Source organism: Heteronotia binoei, chromosome 1 (assembly GCF_032191835.1).
Source record: "Heteronotia binoei isolate CCM8104 ecotype False Entrance Well chromosome 1, APGP_CSIRO_Hbin_v1, whole genome shotgun sequence".
Taxonomy (NCBI): domain Eukaryota; kingdom Metazoa; phylum Chordata; class Lepidosauria; order Squamata; family Gekkonidae; genus Heteronotia; species Heteronotia binoei.
This window is the reverse complement of record NC_083223.1, coordinates 247,835,860-247,854,359: the sequence shown is the minus strand read 5'-3', so window position 1 is coordinate 247,854,359 and position 18,500 is coordinate 247,835,860. Positions and strand designations below refer to the sequence as shown.

The following is an 18,500-nucleotide window of genomic DNA, read 5'->3' as shown; positions in this document are numbered from 1 at the left end:
AGGGTTGGATCTAGCAAAGGGCAATAAATGCTTTGGGCCTGAAGAGGTTACACTTGGTTGATAGCACCAGCCCTACTTGGGGCCCTGCCAGTGCTTGCTGGGTCAAAAAGACTTTCCTTCAGCTGGCTCACAGTCCTTGAGATTTGGAGATTGGTGGCAGCCAAGTGAAGGTCAGTTGTCTCCTATGTTCAGGCTCTTATAGGAATATAAAGGGAGTTTCCTCTTAAGCAGCCTCACATATCTTCCCTTTCTTTCTCACTTCCAGGCTAGCTCCTCTTAATTATGGCAAAGGAGAGAGATTCCTAGAAGCTGCCCGTTTGTTTGGCACATCCATGATGGGATGGAGTCAGCGATGGCGGGGGCGGACTGAATGTCTGAAGCGAGCGTTTTGGTGAAAATTATTGTTCAGCCATCCTGCAGTAATGGTCCCAATAAACCAGTGATGGATAAGATCCTGTGACCAGCACAATCTGGTTCCACAATGGACAGCACTTTGCCACAGGGTGGCAACAGCAGTGTCGTCGCAGAAATGAAGTTTGGCGTGGTGGACTATGCCATTTTTGTGCTGGTGTTGGTGCTCTCAGCGGGCATTGGGCTCTTCTATGCTCTGAGTGGTGGGAAGCAGCGCACTGTCCAGGAGTTTCTGCTGGCCAATCGCAGCATGACCTTCTTGCCAGTTGCACTCTCTTTGCTTGCTACGTTCCAATCTGCTGTGGCCATCCTAGGTGTCCCTGCTGAGATCTATCGTTTTGGTACCGAGTACTGGTTCCTCGGCTGCTCATACCTTCTGGGGCTCCTTATCCCAGCTCACATCTTCATCCCTGTCTTTTACCGCCTTCGCCTAACCAGTGCATATGAGGTAAGTGACAGCTTTGGAAGTGGAACTAAGCATAAGACAAAAGAAGGTGTTGGTAAAAGAGAGGATTAGCATCTCAACTAGTAGACCATTTAATCTCACATTCTGTCTTCTGCCTCAGTTGGGCAGAAGACGATACCCTATTCTGATCAACTCCCCATATCTACTCTCTTAGGGTTACTAGGGTGAAGCCTGCCAAAATGTTGGGAAGTATATGACAGCAGAGCCATAAAGATGGGCTATTGTTGGTGGGGTGAACATTAACAGTGTAATTCGTCCTCTTTTCCCCACCTGTCACTCTCCAGAAAATTGGATCTTGCTTTCTTTTTCCTTGCCGCTGACTGAGATGACTTTTTAGTGAGGTGGCCCACCCTTAAAAAGAATCTCTTTACCCCAGCACTAAATCATTTATGGATAAAATGAATGGCTCCATTTATAGTATAGATCCTTGTGTTTGCCATAGCTTATTTCTCTGCATTGTGAAATCTGTCAGTTGCTTTGTGCTCTCTGCCTTGTGTTCCTTATGTATTTACTAACTAGAAAAATAGTTATATAAAAATAGAGGAAATAATAGCCTGTATTTCCCCCACCATCACCATGTACGAAACTGCTGCCCGGGCGGGGGGGGGGGCGGATTTGGATTTGGAAAATGTCATGAGAGGGAAGAGGTACACACCCCCATTGCACCCAAAAAACTGGCAGTCCCCTGCAGCTGTGTTTCAGTTGAAAAGAAAGCACATTTATGTGGAAAATCCAGTTACAGATCTCCCACATAAATGTATATGGTTTTTTTGTGGAGAGCTTTTTTTGGAAATCTAAATATATGATAGCTGGGTAAGAGGAAGATGTGGTGTGAGTGCTGATGCTTTGGGGAAGATCTGGAAGGGAGGGAGTCTCTTTAGTATCTGCATTCAAACAACATAGCAGCCCTGCAGGTATATCTCCTGTACCTCAGTACTCCTTTCCTCCCACTTACTGAAAGATTCCGTGTTTCCCCACTTAGTCCTTATCAAGGGTGCATCCCATTCCCTTCTGCCCCAATAACCTTCCTTTCTCTATCTCTTTCCCCCCCCAGTATCTGGAGCTGCGCTTCAACAAGGTAGTAAGGATATGTGGAACAGTCACCTTCATCTTCCAGATGGTGAGTATAGAAATGACGTCTGCCACTCATTAGATTTGGGTTTTTTTTAAAAAAGAGGCATACCAAAGAAAGAAAAGCTCTGCATGGTGTCCACATTAACGTCAAGCTCCTAGTCCTCATTTTTAAGAGTTTCCAGCTCTGGTGAATTGTCCCTTCTTGTCTTCTCCCACTCTCTTCTCACTCTTTCTGTACCACATCTCATTTGTCTTCTTCTTCTACTACTCCCATCTTTGCACCTCCTGCCAAGATTGTAGAATGCAGACTTAAAAAACTTCTTAATACAAGTAAGTAAACCATTGGAACCTATTTATTTCAAGTGATAAGGGACAGAGGGTGTGAGGAATCACTGTTGAATGATAAAAAGAAAAAAATGTGTAGAAATAAAGAAGATAAATAGTGGCAGAATCCTCAGATCCCCGGTACATCAGTTCCAAGACACAGAGTGGCGTCCACAGAAATCCACAGAATGACACCCCCATGATAGGTATGATGCCTGATATCAACCTGCCCCCACCCTAACCAATGTTCCCTCTAATTTTTCCCCACTACGGAGCACAGCAGTTCACATCCTGAGCAGAGTATAACTGCTGTAATCTTAAAATGGGCAATGGGTAGTACAAGACCCTGCGCAGCTCCAGATTGCTGCTAAGTGGGGCTTCCCTTGTTAATGAGCAGCTGCTCTCACGGCACAACTTAGATGGAACAGTGACTGCTGCCTGTTGGAAGCTCACTCCCAGAGCTCCATAATCTTGACCTTTGATCTCAAGAAATTTACTACAGAACTTTTAAATGTGTTTTGCTGGTAGTTGGAGGGAATAGTGACCACACAAAGAGTACAACAAGGGAGGGAACAAGGTATCCCCAGTGTAGGAAAGACAGGGCTTTGACAAGTAAGAGCCTTAGGATGAACACAATTTCAGGGAGCTCCACAGATGTAAGCTTCAGTCTTTCCTGTAGCAATGGCCCCTTTTGCCAGGCAGGCATATGGCAAAGAGACTGTGGCCCTCCAACCCCATCGCTTCCTGGTAGAGGAAACCCACACTAGACACCCAGTACCTCTTCTGCACAAGAGTTTGGGTCTTTGGATGTGGGGTTAAGGAGCAGCAGCTTCTTGCCAGGCAAGAGGGCTGCAGAGACTGGGGCAGCAATAAGGGGACACACAGCTGAAATTCACAGAAAGCATTCCTATCAGCTCCCCATCCATGTGACAAACAAAAGCCATGAGTTTGATTTCCAAAGGCCGGGGGGAGGGGCATTGCTGGCAAGAAGGCAGAGCTGGCCTTTCGGCCACCAGCAAACCCATCTGCAGCAAAACAGATGATGCAGTACTAGAGCTTACATTTCTTGTTCCTTAACCACACATTCAGCCACTGAGAGCTGCAGTGTAGGACAGCAGTTTTGATGTTGAAACCAACTATGTATACCAAAGCTGGGAGGACTGTAGAAAGAGGCACAGGAGAGTGGAAATGCACATATCCACACCCACCACCCACCCCATTTACTGTACTGACTGCCTTCTGACCTGAGCATAGTTGGGCCAAGCATACTGCGGGAACAGTGAGGCTATTTTTCTCCCTGCAGGTGATCTACATGGGCGTTGTGCTTTATGCCCCAGCATTGGCACTCAATGCAGGTAAGAAAGAAGTCTCAAAGTCAAGGGCCCAAGGGAGTGTGGGCACACCTTTTGCACTAGGAGGACCTCAGACTCCGGGAAAAAGCCTCTGCTTTGCATGCAGAAGGTCTCAGGTTCTATCCCTGGCATCGTCAGTTAAAAATGCCAGGGGATGTGAGACCCTGGAGAACTACTTGCTATCAGTCTGAGTAGACAATACTGACCATGAGGGAACAATGGTCTGATTCAATATAAGGCAGCTTCATGTCTGTTCATGTGAGGCTTAGTGGGTTTCTTCTAGGACACTGGGAGGATTGGGGTGGAAAGGTGAACTTTCGAGGTTGGGATTGCTGAAGGCATCAACGGAGGGAGGTACCTGCACGGGGAAAGTGGAGAATGTGGGAGTCGAAAGGGATCGACCTGGGGGTATATGGCTGTTCTGCTTGGAGGCTCAATACTGGTTCATAAAGGATGGGCAATGTCATGTACCTGAAGGCAGTCCTGGCTGCAATCCTGCAGTCCTGAGAACGGGCCCCTCCCTGAGGATTCTTTTTTTTTTTTAATTGCAGTGACCCATTTTGATCTCTGGGTTGGAGTACTTGCTGTTGGCTTGGTCTGCATCCTCTACACCACCCTAGTAAGTGTAGATCCAGGGAGGGGAGGGGGAAGCTTGAGCCCATCTGGTCAACTACAGCCCTTGCTCCCGTAAGAAACACCTCCCTCTCCCATATGCCCCGGTTAGGATTCTAGTATGCTGAGGCGCTAGTGGGTCCGACATATAGATTTCGCATTGGCCCCTCTGCTAGCCATTCCAGGACCTCCCTTCTCCTGTAAACTGCAGCTTCCTTCCCTTCGCAGGGTGGTCTCAAAGCTGTGATCTGGACAGATGTGTTCCAGACGTTTGTCATGTTCGCGGGACAAGTGGCCGTGATCATGATCGGCACCATCAAGGTGGGCGGCTTGGGTCGCGTCTGGCAGGTGGCAGCTAAGCATGGCAGAATTTCGGGCATTAAGTAAGTGCAGGCTTGAACTTATTGGCTCCTCCCCCTTCTGTCCATGTTGGGTGAGGTGAAGCACCTGGGTAGATGCTTGCCGAGATCCCTCACTGTGAAGCAGTGATGGTGGAAGAGAGATGGGAGTGTGTGGATGCTTTGCTCCTGTGTCACATGGCTCCCTTCTTCCTCCTCCCCAGCTTAAATCCCGATCCTTATGAACGCCACACCTTCTGGAGTCTGGCCTTTGGAGGAGTCTTCATGATGCTTTCTCTCTTTGGGGTGAACCAGGCTCAAGTCCAACGGTACCTGAGTTCTCGCACAGAGCGGCAGGCTGTGCTGTGAGTGTGAGCAGCGGATATCTTAAAACACAGTGCCGGATGCTTCACCTGCGCGTGCCCCACCTACCCATCCTGAAAAAGTAACTGCAGGAAGGGGGAGGCATGTGTGTGGTTCATTCCTTTGGGTAATGTCTCCTCTTTACCACTTCCAGCTCCTGCTATGCCGTGTTCCCCTGCCAGCAAATCGTGCTGTGTCTCGGCTGCCTCACTGGCTTGGTCATGTTCGCTTACTACCAAGAGCACCCCTTGACAGAGGAACAGAAGAATGCCTCGCCTGATCAGGTTTGCCAGCTGGCCTGTCTGCATGCAGCAAAGACTTTTCCCCTTCTTGCAGCTGCCATATTGGAAGAGGAATGAGCTGAGATCTGTATGAACATCTCTTCTCATACGTTGTAATTTATGCCCCTTCTACACACACAGACACAGATCCTCACATTGAAGGTTAGACAGGTGAGTCTTGCATGATACAGCCTAGGTCTGGCAGGAGTCCAGGCAGAATATTTGGGAACAATGGTTGTTCCTTTAAAAAAAAGCAGGCTCAAAAACAGGCTCAAGGAAATTACAATTAGTATCAATAAAGAAAGTCAGAGAAAGTGATTCCCACCTGGCATTTAAAAGCATAGTGATAAAATGGTAACTTTTGCCCATCTTTTTTCCCCCTTCTTGTTTAAACAGTAGGCCAGTGGCACTTTGGAGTCTAATAAAGTTTATTCCATTTGTGAGTCTATTACAAAATTCTTGTCCATTCTAGGAAAACTTGTTGCTCATTGAAAAGTCATTCTCCTCCTACAAAATAATTTCAAGGGGAATCATAGAATCATAGAGTTGGAAGGGACCTCCAAGGTCATCTAGTCCAACCCCCTGCACAATGCAGGAAATTCACAAATACCTCCCCCTAAGTTCATGGAGTTTGTGGCTGACTGCCCATTTTGTTCTGAGCACAAGTCAAAGTGCTGGTTCTTATCTTCAAAGCTCGAAGTGGCTTGGGGCCAGGGTTCTTAAAGGATTACCTCCTCCCATGTTGTCCATACTACCGGTTAAGGTCTGCCTCACAAGCTCTCTCTCTCTCTCTCTCTGCATCCCTGCCTTCGGGGGTGAGGCAGGCAGCAACCAGAGACAGGGCTGTTTCAATAGCAGCACCTCACTGGTGGAATGCCCTGCCTTTTGAGGCTCCCCTGGCACCTACAATACTTTCTTTCAAGCTTCAGGCCAAAATGTTTCTGTCCAACCAGGCTTTTAGTTAAGGGTCTGATAGTTTAAAAAAGAAAAAAAAGCCTGTAGGTTCTGTGAAAGACTCTGGAGAATTGCTGCCAGTCAGAGGAGATATTGCTGATCTTGATAGACAAGCAGTCTGACTCTGCATAAGTTCTACATCTCAGCAACAAAAATGAGAAACACACATACTGGATGGGCGATGCACTTCTGAGTAGCAGTGTGTGTGAACAAGATCTTGAAGTACAGGTGGACCATAAGTTAAATATGAGCAGCCATCATGATGCAATAACAAAAAAGGCTAATGCCATCTTTGGATGTATCAACAGAGACATAACATCCAGATGTCATAGTTCCGCTGTACTCTGCATTGGTCAGGCCACACCTGGAGTGTTGTGTACAGTTCTGGGGGCCTCACTTCAAGAAGGATGTGGGCAGAATGGAGGGGGTGCAGAGGAGAGCAACGAGGATGATCAAGCCCTGTGGGGAAAGGCAGAGGGACTTGGGAATGTTCAGTCTGGAGAAGAGGCGGTTGAGGGGGGACATGATTGCTCTCTAAGTATCTGAAGGGCTGCCACTTAGAGGAGGGCAGGGAGCTGTTCCTGTTGGCAGCAGAGGGGAGGACTTGTAATAATGGGTTTAAATTAAGGATGGGAAAGTATCACCTGGGTATTAGGAAAAACTTTTTCAAGTAAGAATTGTTCAGCAGCGGAATCAGCTGCCTTGGGAGGTGGTGCACTCCCCCTCCACTGGCAATCTTTAAGCAGCGATTGGACAAACACTGGTCAGGGATGCTCCAGGCTGATCCTGCATTGAGCAGGGAGTTGGATTAGATGGCCTGTATGGACCCTTCCAATTCTGTGATTCTAAGGCTGTTTCATGTATTCCGGTGATTGGGAGTGATCCTCACCTTCTCTGAGCAAATTGATTTACTTTTTTGACTGGATCTTTTTTAAAAACGGTATCTCTTTGTAACATTCCTCTCCTGCCCCCTGCCGTTTTGGACTTGCAGCCTTTAATGCAAATTCATTGGCCTTATAGTTGTATCCCTGACCTGGATAGCCCAGGCTAACCCAATCTCTTCAGGTGTCAGAAGATAAGCAGGGTTGGCCCTGGTTAGTACTTGGATGGGAGACCACCAAGGAATAACAGAGCTGCTACACAGGCACAGACAATGGCAAACCACCTCTGAATGTCTCTTCCTTGAAAACCCTATGGGGTCACCATAAATCGGCTGTGACTTAACAGCAAAAAAAAAGACATATACTCCATGCATCTGAGGAAGTGAGTTCTGACTCACAACATCTTCTGCTGGAATAAATGTTGTAGGTCCCTAAGGTGCCATTGGACTCCAGTGTTCATTTTGCTATTGCAGAGTATCACAGCTTACCCATATGACATGTATGCCTTTTCTTTGTTATGGCTCTTTGTCCTGAGGGCACTCCCTGCAGGATTACTTTCAAAGTATGAACTCTGGGTCCAATCCAGGTGCTGTTTAGCCCTCCTGAATATCAACGCTGATTGCATCTCTCCTCATTCTCTCCCCCCACCCTTGCCTTGACCCATGCCCTCCACTTTGCAGATGGTCCTCTACTTTGTTATGGACGTGCTGCATGAAACACCTGGCCTTCCAGGTCTCTTTGTGGCTTGCCTCTTCAGTGGCTCTCTCAGGTGAGTGCCAAACCTCTTCCCTTCTTGTCTCTAAGGCCAAGGGTGGTCCAATAGAGATTGCTGAGCTCACCTCACTAACCCCCTTCCTTGTTCTCTCTCGTACTGGCAGCACCATCTCCTCAGCCTTCAGCTCGCTGGCAGCAGTGACAATGGAGGACCTGATCCGTCCTTACGTGGCCAGCATCCCCGAAAGACGTGCCACCCTCTACTCTAAGTTGTTAGGTAAGTTGCACCTTTCTTGGATTTGAAGGGGCAGGGAGAGAGACCCCACTTAGATGCAGACTGAGGTGCCTGAGTCCCTTCTTTCTCGAAGCCTGGTGAACTGTCACCATGCAGGGAAATCTCCCTTTCCCTGCCTCTGAACATCTGGATGGCTCTGCTCTCTTGACCCCCATCCCACCCCCCTTTTCTCCCCAGCTCTGGGCTATGGACTTATCTGTCTGGGCATGGCTTACATCTCGTCCATGATGGGTTCAGTGCTGCAGGTAAGAGAGGGCAGGGAGCAGGAAGGAAGATTCTGCAACCATATTGGTGTGTGCGTATGTTGGCTGGGCTCTTGGTGTGCGAGAAAGAGGGGCATCCCTTATTGAAAAATGTATTCACCCCAATCCTGTCCCTGTGCCAAGCCACATGCTGCCATTTTCAGCCACATATGTGGTAGTCTCTGTGTAATGTTCACCAGTCAAGGTCGGTTATGGCTGTGGGACACTCAGACCTCCAATCCCACCTCTGTCTAGCTTGCTCTGACTTAGGGTGCAGAAATGGGCAGCTCAAGCTTTGGCATGGTAATTAGTGACACATCACCTGCCAAAAAACCTCCCATTAGTCCTCTAGTAAAGGGACTGGAGCAGGCTGAGTAGCCCAGAGCTTGGAAGCGAAGCAGGGCTGGCCACAGTTCATACTTGGATGGAAGACCACCAGGGAAACCAGAGTTGCTATGCGGAGGCAAGCAAATGGCAAGCCACCTCTGTTCGTCCTCCGTGCATACACTTTGTGCATGTGTGGATGTGGTGGCTAGTGTTTGTAAGAAGAGGTAGGGCCAGTGTGTTCTGTGTTCACAAAGGGAATGTGGCCACTTGCTCCCACTGCCCCTCCACACACACAGTCTCTATTCACAGAACTGTCGCATGTTTACTGAACTTGTTTGTCGTCTCATCATGCCTTGGTTGGTTGCTGCATATTCTTTCAAGCAGCCCTCTGTACATAGAATTTCCTCCCTCCCTCCCTCCCTTTTTTATTTTCTGTCAAAAACCAATGAAAATTCTTCTCTTCTCTCCTGCAGTCTTTTCTTGATTCTGTTTGGTCTCTTATTCTCCATTTTCTTTCTGCTTATGATATCTATAGTCTGGCTCAATAGTGAGTAAATAAAGACCTTGATTTAAAAGGTGTCCCAAATGGTTGTTTTTTGATACATGAGTATTTACAAAAATTACAGGTGGCAAATTTCACCTCCGAAGAGGCATTTCTCTCCCGTAAACAAGCACAACTGGGAATGCCTCCCCTGAGATGGTGCCTGCTGAGGTGTACTTGAGGCTTGTTTGAAAAGAATGCGTGTGTGTGTGTTACTACTTCAGAAATTATTGTTTTATTCATATATACATCTATTCAGATTCAGTTGATTATACCCTGTATCATGAATCATTCTTTATTTGGGTGATGGCTGTATTATGCTATGAGCAAGGAATGTGTCTTTTTTTAAAATAACAATACAAAAAATGTATAACACCTGATGTACTTCAAAGGATGAATTCTAGCAAATCTCCTCCATCTTTTTCTTCCTCCCCAACCTTAGGCTGCTTTCAGCATCTTTGGCATGGTGGGGGGGCCACTCCTGGGACTCTTCTGCCTTGGCATGTTCTTTCCTTGTGCCAATTCTGTGGTGAGTGTTTACTTTCCTAGGTGGGGGAGTGGCGTCTGCTAGGCCCTCATTTTCCCTTCCAAACAGCCTTAGGGATATTCAGGAACTGCTTTTCTTTTTGTCCACCACCAGGCAGTTCATGGCCCCCTTTCTGTTGACAGAAGCTAAGTACTGTGGATGGACAAATCAGGACAGTCCCCCCCCCCCCCCCCCAGTTCTCCTTTCCCTGAACACTGCTGAGGGGACAGGTTACCAAGGGCTAGTACATAGAAGTGACCAGTGTAGAAAGGGATTCAGACATTTATAGCCACTCCCCCTCTGTGTGTGTCTATGCTGAAGGCTTTGATGGCAGCCATTTTGGGCACATGGCTGTCTCAGTGCAGAAGGAAGCTCCTTACACTCTGTTCCTCCTCCTCCTCCTCAGGGTGCTGTAGCTGGGTTGGTGGCCGGGCTAGCTATGGCCTTCTGGGTTGGCATTGGAAGCTTCATCGCCAATGTACAGGCTTCACCTCCTTTGCCCAACGGAACCCGCATCCCTTCACTTGAGAGGAACTTCACTACAGCTATCATGACAACTCTGTTGACCTCGGCAACAACTCCAGAGAGGTAAAGAAGAAGAAAAGAAAATCCAATTCCCAGCAGCCTTTTGAAATGAAAGAGAGAAGAGAATTTGTAAAAACTTGGCACTACAGAAGTCCAAAGTCCATGTTCAGAATAAGTTATTCCAGTCAGGTGTCTGGCATAGCTGTGAAATTAATGTGTCCCTTTGTAGAATTCTGAGTGGTTTTACAAGGGAAGGAGAGAAGGAAGTAAGATGGCCGGGGTGGGAAAAGCAGGGGTCATTTTGTAGAAAAAGAGGTGCCAGAGCTCATTAGCACAAATCATTTGCATATGCCACACACCCGACATAGCCGGAAGGTGCACTAAATTATATCAGCTTAGCATCTACCTTAAAATGCTTCTTACATTATAATTGTCATAAGAAAACCTTACTCCCATCATACTTTTTAAATTACTTTCTCCAATGTGTGGCCACAGTGGCATGATGAAGATTTCCATCTGTCTGCTTTATATTTTTTGGTTATTTTCTCATTTTTGTGGGGAAAAATAATAAATGTTGTCAAATCCTAAAGTTCACCAAAATTCTCACAGGGGGGTTGAACAGTGGAGCCCAGAAGCAATCTTTTTGAGGGGGGGCGAGGGGAGGTAAGAAAGAAAGCACAATAAAATTGAGAGGTCCCAGAGCTCCATTCCTGTGAGCTCCTGCCCAAAATGAGGTCTGGGCAAAAGAGTCGTAACCAGTGGGATTAATAAAAACAACCACAGTTTCTTCAGCATGGACCCCTAGGATTTGGGGGGGGGGGGACGGGATTCAGTGGGACATTGTACCCCTGTCCTAAGACCTGGCAGTATCCAGCTTGTACACAAAGCATCCCCTCCAGTTATCAAGGCTTGTCTTGGAAACCCCATGCAAGGAGCGGGGATAGTTTCCTTTTACTCCCATAGACAACTAACTCCCATCACTTAACCAGGACTGCATTTCAGAAGACCTTGTGGACATTTGATTTTAAACATGGCTGACGCAGGATGTTTTGCTGTCCTAAGCAGCTGCACTGCTCATTGCAGGAGCTCTTGGGTCATGCACTGCTTCGTTGGCATCCCCAAAACCACCTTGACCCAGGAGAAAAAGAGGGGTAATGCATACTTTACTGATCTAATAAATAATAAAAATAAAACTATTGCTGGCCCAGTGACCACATGGACTGCTCACGCAGTTGGGCCAGCCCTGAATATACTTATTTACTGCCCTGCTCTGTACACGATGGTCACCCAGCAGGCTTTGATGGCAAAGAGGAAATGTGATATGTATATACACACACATACCTCGTGTTAGTTTCTTCTGTGCAGAGGGGAGATCATTGTCCTGCCTTCGGTTTCCTTCTAGGATATACGTATGCAACCTTCTGCATAATGTGCTAAAGAGTGGCACATAAGACTGTTTTGCTTAGCGTGCTGAAATGATTCTCTGCCCAAGGGACTTAGGTGTACTCCTAAAGCTCTGGTACTGCCACTGCAGTTAGTTTGCTCCCAGAGTGCCTGTGAGCCGCCCTGAGCCCGCCTTTGGCGGGGGTGGGCGGGATATAAGAATAAAATTATTATTATTATTATTATTATTATTATTATTATTATTATTATTATTATTATTATTATTATTATTATTATTATTGTGTCTAACAAAATGCCATCCTGATCTGTTTTCCCATACACACACAAGCCTTTTCTTTGCCAGCAGTCTGTCGGCCTCACAGGTAAATGTGGTGTGGGTTTTGACACCCAGGTTTCCCTGTTATAGAATTAAGGCATCATATAGTGGCCAAGGAAATCTGAGAGGTGGGCTGGAAAATTCTGGTTCACTATTTTTTCAAATGGAAATGCACTAGGTGGCCAGTCACTTTCTTCACTACAGTCCATTATAGGTAGTGATCCTGGTCTACTTGATAGGGCATCATAAGAATTACTTAGTGCACGTGGAACAGTCCTTAACATACTGTCTGCTTGGGTCTGAGGAGTATTGTGAAAGTCAATTCTGATCTTGTCCTTGTTCTCCAGTAGGGAACTGATGTCACTGACCCAAGGCAGATGCTGGAGAACTATTCCAAAAGAAAGATTTTAGTTTTTTTCTTCCCTGAAAGAGAGAACCAGGAAATGTTTTCTTGAGTCCCTCCCCAGGGAAAGAAGATCAAGGACCTGTGTGCTTTTGAATGGGACATTGAGAGGCTAGAGGTGCAAATTAAGCCAGAGGGTTGATTCCACCTGCAGAACCTAACTTGGATCTCCTTGCATTCCTTCTAGGCGCACAGGACTGAAGAAGTTCTACAACTTGTCGTACATGTGGTACAGCGCGCACAACTCCACCACTGTCGTCGTTGTGGGACTCCTGGTTAGTCTTCTCACAGGTAAGCACAGTTCTACAAAATGACCAAGCTCAGCCCAGGTAACATAATCTGGGCCTTTACCCAGTGGAGCCTGGGGTGTGTAAACACATGAAGCTGCCGTTCTAAAACTGCTGATTTATCTAGCTCAGTCGTTTACTCTTGTACGTATGTGTTTGTGTACATTCTGCGTTTGGGATATTGTGGGGGCTGGACGTGGGAGATCCTTCAACCAAAAGGTGGATTGTCAGTGCTGGTTTAGGTGGTCTTTGATGTGAAAGTGAAAAGTGAGGGGGAAAGATAGAAAATGGGACAGGAGAATTGAGCGGCAACGGAATGGGGCTTGAAAATCATTTGTGAATGTGTGTGTGCTGGCAGGGTATGGATGTGTAACTCTGTGCCCTGTGCATAGATACTGGGATCTGGAGGATGTGATTCTGTCTGGCCCTGCAGGAGAGGTCCAGTGGTCCCTTCCTCCCCGTGGGTGAAGGAGGTGTGGGCGCCGGTACCTAACATTGCCTTGTGTTCTCTCCCTGGTCCCAGCAGCCCAGAGAGAGACCCTGCAAAGCTCCCAGTAATGCTGCCTCTTCTGTCCCCCACAGGCCCCATGCATGGTGAGGCTGTAAACCCCCGCACTATCTTCCCAGTGCTGCCACGCCTATTTTGCTGTCTGCCTCCAAAGTACCGTAATAAGCTGCGCTGTGGGGTCCGTGATGTTGCAGAGGTGAGAGCCTGGGATGGGGGAGGGGGTGAAAAGGAGCATCTGCTGGCATATGGCTTTTTCATGTCCTACCTCTGTACACTAACTGGAGCCTCCCCCCCCCCCCCACACACATCAAACTTGCATACTGTGTAGCAACTGGGTGGGCTGAAAGAGAGACAGTGTCTGTCCATTCCCCAGGGAAGCCATGTGAAGATGCGCCAGCATTGCCAGGAGGAGGAAAACACTGACCTCCTGGAAACCTGCAAGCCACATCGCACCTCTCCTCAAGTCCTGGCACTCCTTCCCTGTCCAGCTCCATGTCTGCCTCAAGCTTCTATTCCCTGTATTTCATTTCCAAGCCCAAGGAGCTGGGTCAGGACTATCCAGCTCTTGCCTCTGCCCTCTCACTGCTATCCCTCCCTGGATCTCTCTCTCCTGTTCCCTCCCTGGATCTCTCTCTCCTGTTCCCACTGCCTGCCACCGACCCATTTCAATGCATCATCTTGGAGAGATCACTCTGCATGCCCAGGTTAAATACAGTGCACTTGGATGGGTCTGGGGCAGAGGCAACCTGCATCCTGCAGGACAACTTTACCAAGCAGCAGATCCTTTCAGCCACCAACTTCCCCCTCAGTGTCCTGGAGAAATCTCCTCCCTTTGTTTTCTCCTTCATTCTTTCTGGCATTCATTCAGCATTAACTTTCCCATTGCTTTCCCTATGGCATCCTCCCTCTGCACCTAAGTTTTGCTTTCTGGGTGTGGAACCAAGCCTCCTTTCTCTGCTTGCTGAGCTGTGCTCCTGCCGCAAATCCTTTCTTGAGCCACACCAGGCCGTGCGCTGCCTCCTGAATTCCCAGCCTTGCCAGTTCCTGGCTTTTTGCTTTATCCTGGATAGCCGCTAGCTGCCTGCCCTCAGCCCCTATTGGCATTTTCTTGTGCTATACAAGGCCTGGTGCTCCACTGATGATGCTACAGATTAGTAAATATTAACTGAGAGGAGCAGCAGCTGCAGGCTGGCCTAAAATCTTCAAATCCCAAAGCATTTTGTTCCAGACTTCTGAGCAAAATCTAAGGCTTTGTGCCAATATACACAGCTGTGAAGTTCAGGCTAAGGAAAGACTCTGTTTAGTCTTGCCCAAAGGATGGAGAATTTGGCCTGGAGTTTTAAGGCTGTTAAAGAGAATAACTTGGGATTTCTGGACACCAGGGAAGCTCAGCTGTCTGTTAGGACTGGTTTGCCTGGTTGTGGAAAAAGCATCTAGGGTAGGGGTGGCGAAACTGTGGCTCAGGAGTCACATGTGGCTCTTTCATACATATTGTGTGGCTCTGGAAGCCCCTGCTGCCCTGTCAGCCGGCTTGGAGAAGGTATTTGTCTCTTTAAATCACTTCTTTGAGCCAAGCCAGCTAGTAGCTTGGAGAATGCATTTAGAGTTAAAGTTGCTTTATTTCCACCTTACCCTCTCTCTCCTTCCTTCCTTCCTTCCTTCCTTCCTTCCTTCCTTCCTTCCTTCCTTCCTTCCTTCCTTCCTTCCTTCCTTCCTTCCTTCCTTCCTTCCTTCCTTCCTTCCTTCCTTCCTTCCTTCCTCTAACGTTCATGCCTTGCAACTCTCAAACATCTGACATTTATTGTATGTGGCTCTCACTTTAAGCAAGTTTGGCCACTCCTGATCTAGGGGAACCACAATGCTGAGGAGCCGCTTTGGAAGGGAACAGGGATGGGGTGTTTATGCTGGAGAACAATCTGGAGAGGACGATGGCTGACTTGCTCTCTCTGGCCGTCTTGTTAGGATGGAAGTGGCTCAGAGCCAGCACCTCTAGCCATGGAGAAAACCAGCAATGGGCTGCCAAATGGACTGCCGGAGGGCCTGCCCCCAGGGAGCGACACAGATGAAGTAGAAATGTGTGAAGGATTTGCTCGGGCAGATGGGGCTCACACCTACATCCTGCGAGAGACGGCACTTTGACCTGGTTGGGCAAAGCTTGATAGTGAAGATCAACAGGGGTCTGTTCTCTTCCAGGATGGAAGGGGGGCTCCTTGCGCAAGAGGAGTTCCTGGGCCCTCCTTTGTGCCATCAAGGCTTATCCCGTACTGGACGTAAGTCTCCTGTCATGCAGTGCCAGATGGGCATGGGGCCACACCCACCCCTTCCTGACTGTGGTACATTCCCCTTCCAAGGTTCAGTGCTGCTGCTTGTACCATACTGTGAATGTACCAGGGAGAGATGAGCAGATGCTGCCCATCCCCAAATCCTGAAGCACAAAAGGCCATGGCAGGAATCTCCATGGCTTCGAGATGCCTCCTTTTCCACCCCTAGTGCCCTGAGCTTAAATGTCTGTGACCCACTCATCTCTGGGGGAGGGTGAGTCTTGCCAAAGAAGATACTTGATCTTGCAGTGGGGTCATGCTGCTGCCACCACCCTAGCAACCTTGCAAGGGCAGGGGTCTGATGAGGGCAATAGCTTCATTCAACTCCCCCCCCCTCCCGCCACTGTGGCATTGTTATTTTATTGTGAACACTAAGACCATTCAAGTTTTGACTCTTTCACTTCTGAAGGGAAAGGGGTGTGACTTCAAGATGTCTGCTTGGCTGAATAGGTGACTGAGCACCATGAATGGAAATATCATCCTTCTGCATTTGCAGAAAAAGTTCAGGTTCTCTGTTCTCCTCTCGCTCGTGATGCCTTGAGATCTGTTCTCAGCTGAACATTTTCAGCTTCTGCTGTCCAATGAACCAGCTGGGTTTTTTTTCCTGGGCAAGGGTCAGCTGTAAAAGAGTCAAGATCTTTTTTCATTTCCCAGCTTTGAGAGGCAGCCAGTCCCTGTAGCTCTGCTGTTTTCTCCTGCTGCTCCCCCAAATTTTGTTCATCCTTTGTTCGCGATGCCGGGGGGGCCACTTCGGTTGTAGCCGAAAACCCCACCTTCCCTTTGCCTGAAGCCTGAAGGAAAAGGTGGGAGGGACGACCTCGCCTTCAGGAATGCCAAGAGATCATTTCATTCCACTTTGACTGCTTTCATCAGGCACCTCTGTGACAAGGTGCAGAATTCAAGTGTTCAGTAATCCACATACAGTGTCCATGGAGTGCCTGGTTCAGTTCCGGACTTCTCCAGTGGGGGAAGGGTTGCACTTTGGCAGCATAAAACATTCCTGCTCCTTGGGTGGCTCCTATCTCCTAGAGCCAAACCACACAAGATGTTCAGCCATGCCTTGTGTCCAGGTTCTCCCAACTCAACTCACCTTCCCTGCAGACAGACAGCTGCTGTGTTCAGTGCATACGCAGCCCCCCCAAGGAGGCAGTTAAGGCCCCCAGGGTTATTTCAGCTTGGGAAAGTGGCACCGGGGAGTGGGGGAAGCAGTATCATCCTCCTCTCCTGTCATGGTCCCCTTCCAAATTGGAGCCCTGCAGCACTTGGGAAATAAGGTTTCCTCCCAGCTGCTGTCTGGAATGCAAGCTGGGTCAGAAGAACCCCCGCTTGGCTCATGGCCAAACATCTCATGCCAATTGGTCCCTAGAAGGCAGCGCCTGTTTCCCTCCCTATTGTCTTGGCGGGGCTGGGGTTGAGAGAGGGACTGAACACTGGACCTTTTCCCTCATTCTCTGTTTTTTGTACCATGCATTTCTTGTCTGTGAAAAGGTGAGTTAACTTCCTGGACCTTGTCTCTTGTCTTTCTGATGCTTGGCAACAATTTTGTTGCTGTTAGTAAAAACGATTATCATTGGTTCTTGTGGTTTTATTTGGAGGGCAGAAAGTGGGTTCTCATGAGCGATCGTGCCATGTTTCTTGACCGTGGGGCAGCAGGTTACACCCATAAGGAAACAACCTTGAAATGGAGGATTCAGAGGAAGGGAGGGGGAAGGAAGAAGTCCTTCCCTTTCTTCAAGGGCTTGTTTCAGGTCTTGTGCTCCCAATGGGGACAGCAAAGCCTCTTACCCTTTATGCTCAGGAAAACACATTAACTGTAACGTGTAAGACTCTTCGTTTGTTTATATCCCCCCTAAGCATATCATTTCTCTAACTTCCCCACTATTGAAGTTTCTGCATTATACCCAGTTTGAATAAAGAACACTCTGCAAGAAGAAAAGAGAAGATTTCCAGAGGGCTTTTGTGAGAAAAGATGAAGCATCAGCTCTGTGCTCGGGCCATACAAGTGAAGGCAGGAGAAAGAAAGAACAGAGCCTTCAATACCACTGGAGCGCCAAACTATCCCCTCAGGCATGGCTTATCATCACCATGAGGCAGAGTTCTTTCCTCTGCAGCCTCCTGTGATGCTCCTCTTTAAATGCATTGTGGCTTGCAGAGTGTATGATGGACAGTCCTTCCCCAGAAGTAAGGGCATGGAATCCTCCCTTAGGCTAGATGAAATTTTGCTAGAGTTCAGTTAGAGGAAGGCTCCTTGGGGTGGAGAAAGGTTTCAGACTTTGCTCATTAGAGTGGAAGGAAAACACACCACTTAATGGTGGGATGAAAGAAAATAACTAAATAATGCCAGGGCGGGCTCCAGGTTTTGAAAGGCTGTGGGCAGAAAGTGGCCAGAGGCCCTGTCTGCCCACCCACCAAAAGTCCCCACTCATACCTTTCCACCACCCACCTGTGTGCCCTCACCTGCATGAGTATTCTTCTCCCTCTCATAGGCCTTCTCACTGCCCATGCTCAGTTGCCTGCAGTACCTGCCCCCCCACGCTTTCCCCAACAACACTGGCCAGTGAGTGTGTCTCTCTACTGTGCACCTTTCTTCGGTGATGCTGGACAGCCAGGAACATGGGCAGCAGAGCACTTCAAGCAACCAGACAGAGAAAGGCATGCAGACAGATGGCAGGGGAGGTGCATGAGTTGGGGGATCAACAGCAGTGGGCCCCACCTGGGCCCTGGCAGCTGCCCCACCTCACAGCATGTGACATCAGCCCTGAGGAATACTTTCTATTTCTTATTTACATTCTCAGGCCTGCTGGGTTTGAGGTGGGCAGCGCTTGGTGGAGATCTTCCCTCTTCCATTTCTGCTCTTTGAGCACATGCTATGGAGAACTGGGTTGTGAGATGGATGCCAGAGTTACTGCCCCACCTTGTGGAATTCGGAAACCATTCCTGGCCTTTCTGTACACACTAGAGTGATGTCAGACTGTGAGTTGTCTGTAAGGCACCCCTGCAGATTCCAGCAGTAGCTGTTTTATTTATTAATTTAG

The 18,500-nt window shown here is 48.2% G+C and overlaps 1 protein-coding gene across 1 annotated transcript; it reads left to right on the top strand.

The window, feature by feature from the left end:
• The first annotated feature begins 433 nt into the window (after positions 1-433).
• SLC5A6 (solute carrier family 5 member 6) lies at positions 434-17,038 on the top strand. Its single transcript, XM_060251157.1, has 15 exons — positions 434-859; positions 1,932-1,997; positions 3,579-3,630; positions 4,179-4,246; positions 4,468-4,622; positions 4,802-4,942; positions 5,095-5,224; positions 7,737-7,825; positions 7,935-8,047; positions 8,243-8,310; positions 9,618-9,704; positions 10,108-10,289; positions 12,537-12,640; positions 13,219-13,340; positions 15,107-17,038. The coding sequence occupies exons 1-15, from the start codon at positions 482-484 to the stop codon at positions 15,281-15,283; spliced, it is 1,932 nt and encodes a 643-aa protein (XP_060107140.1). The 5' UTR covers positions 434-481; the 3' UTR covers positions 15,284-17,038.
• Positions 17,039-18,500: the final 1,462 nt, after the last annotated feature.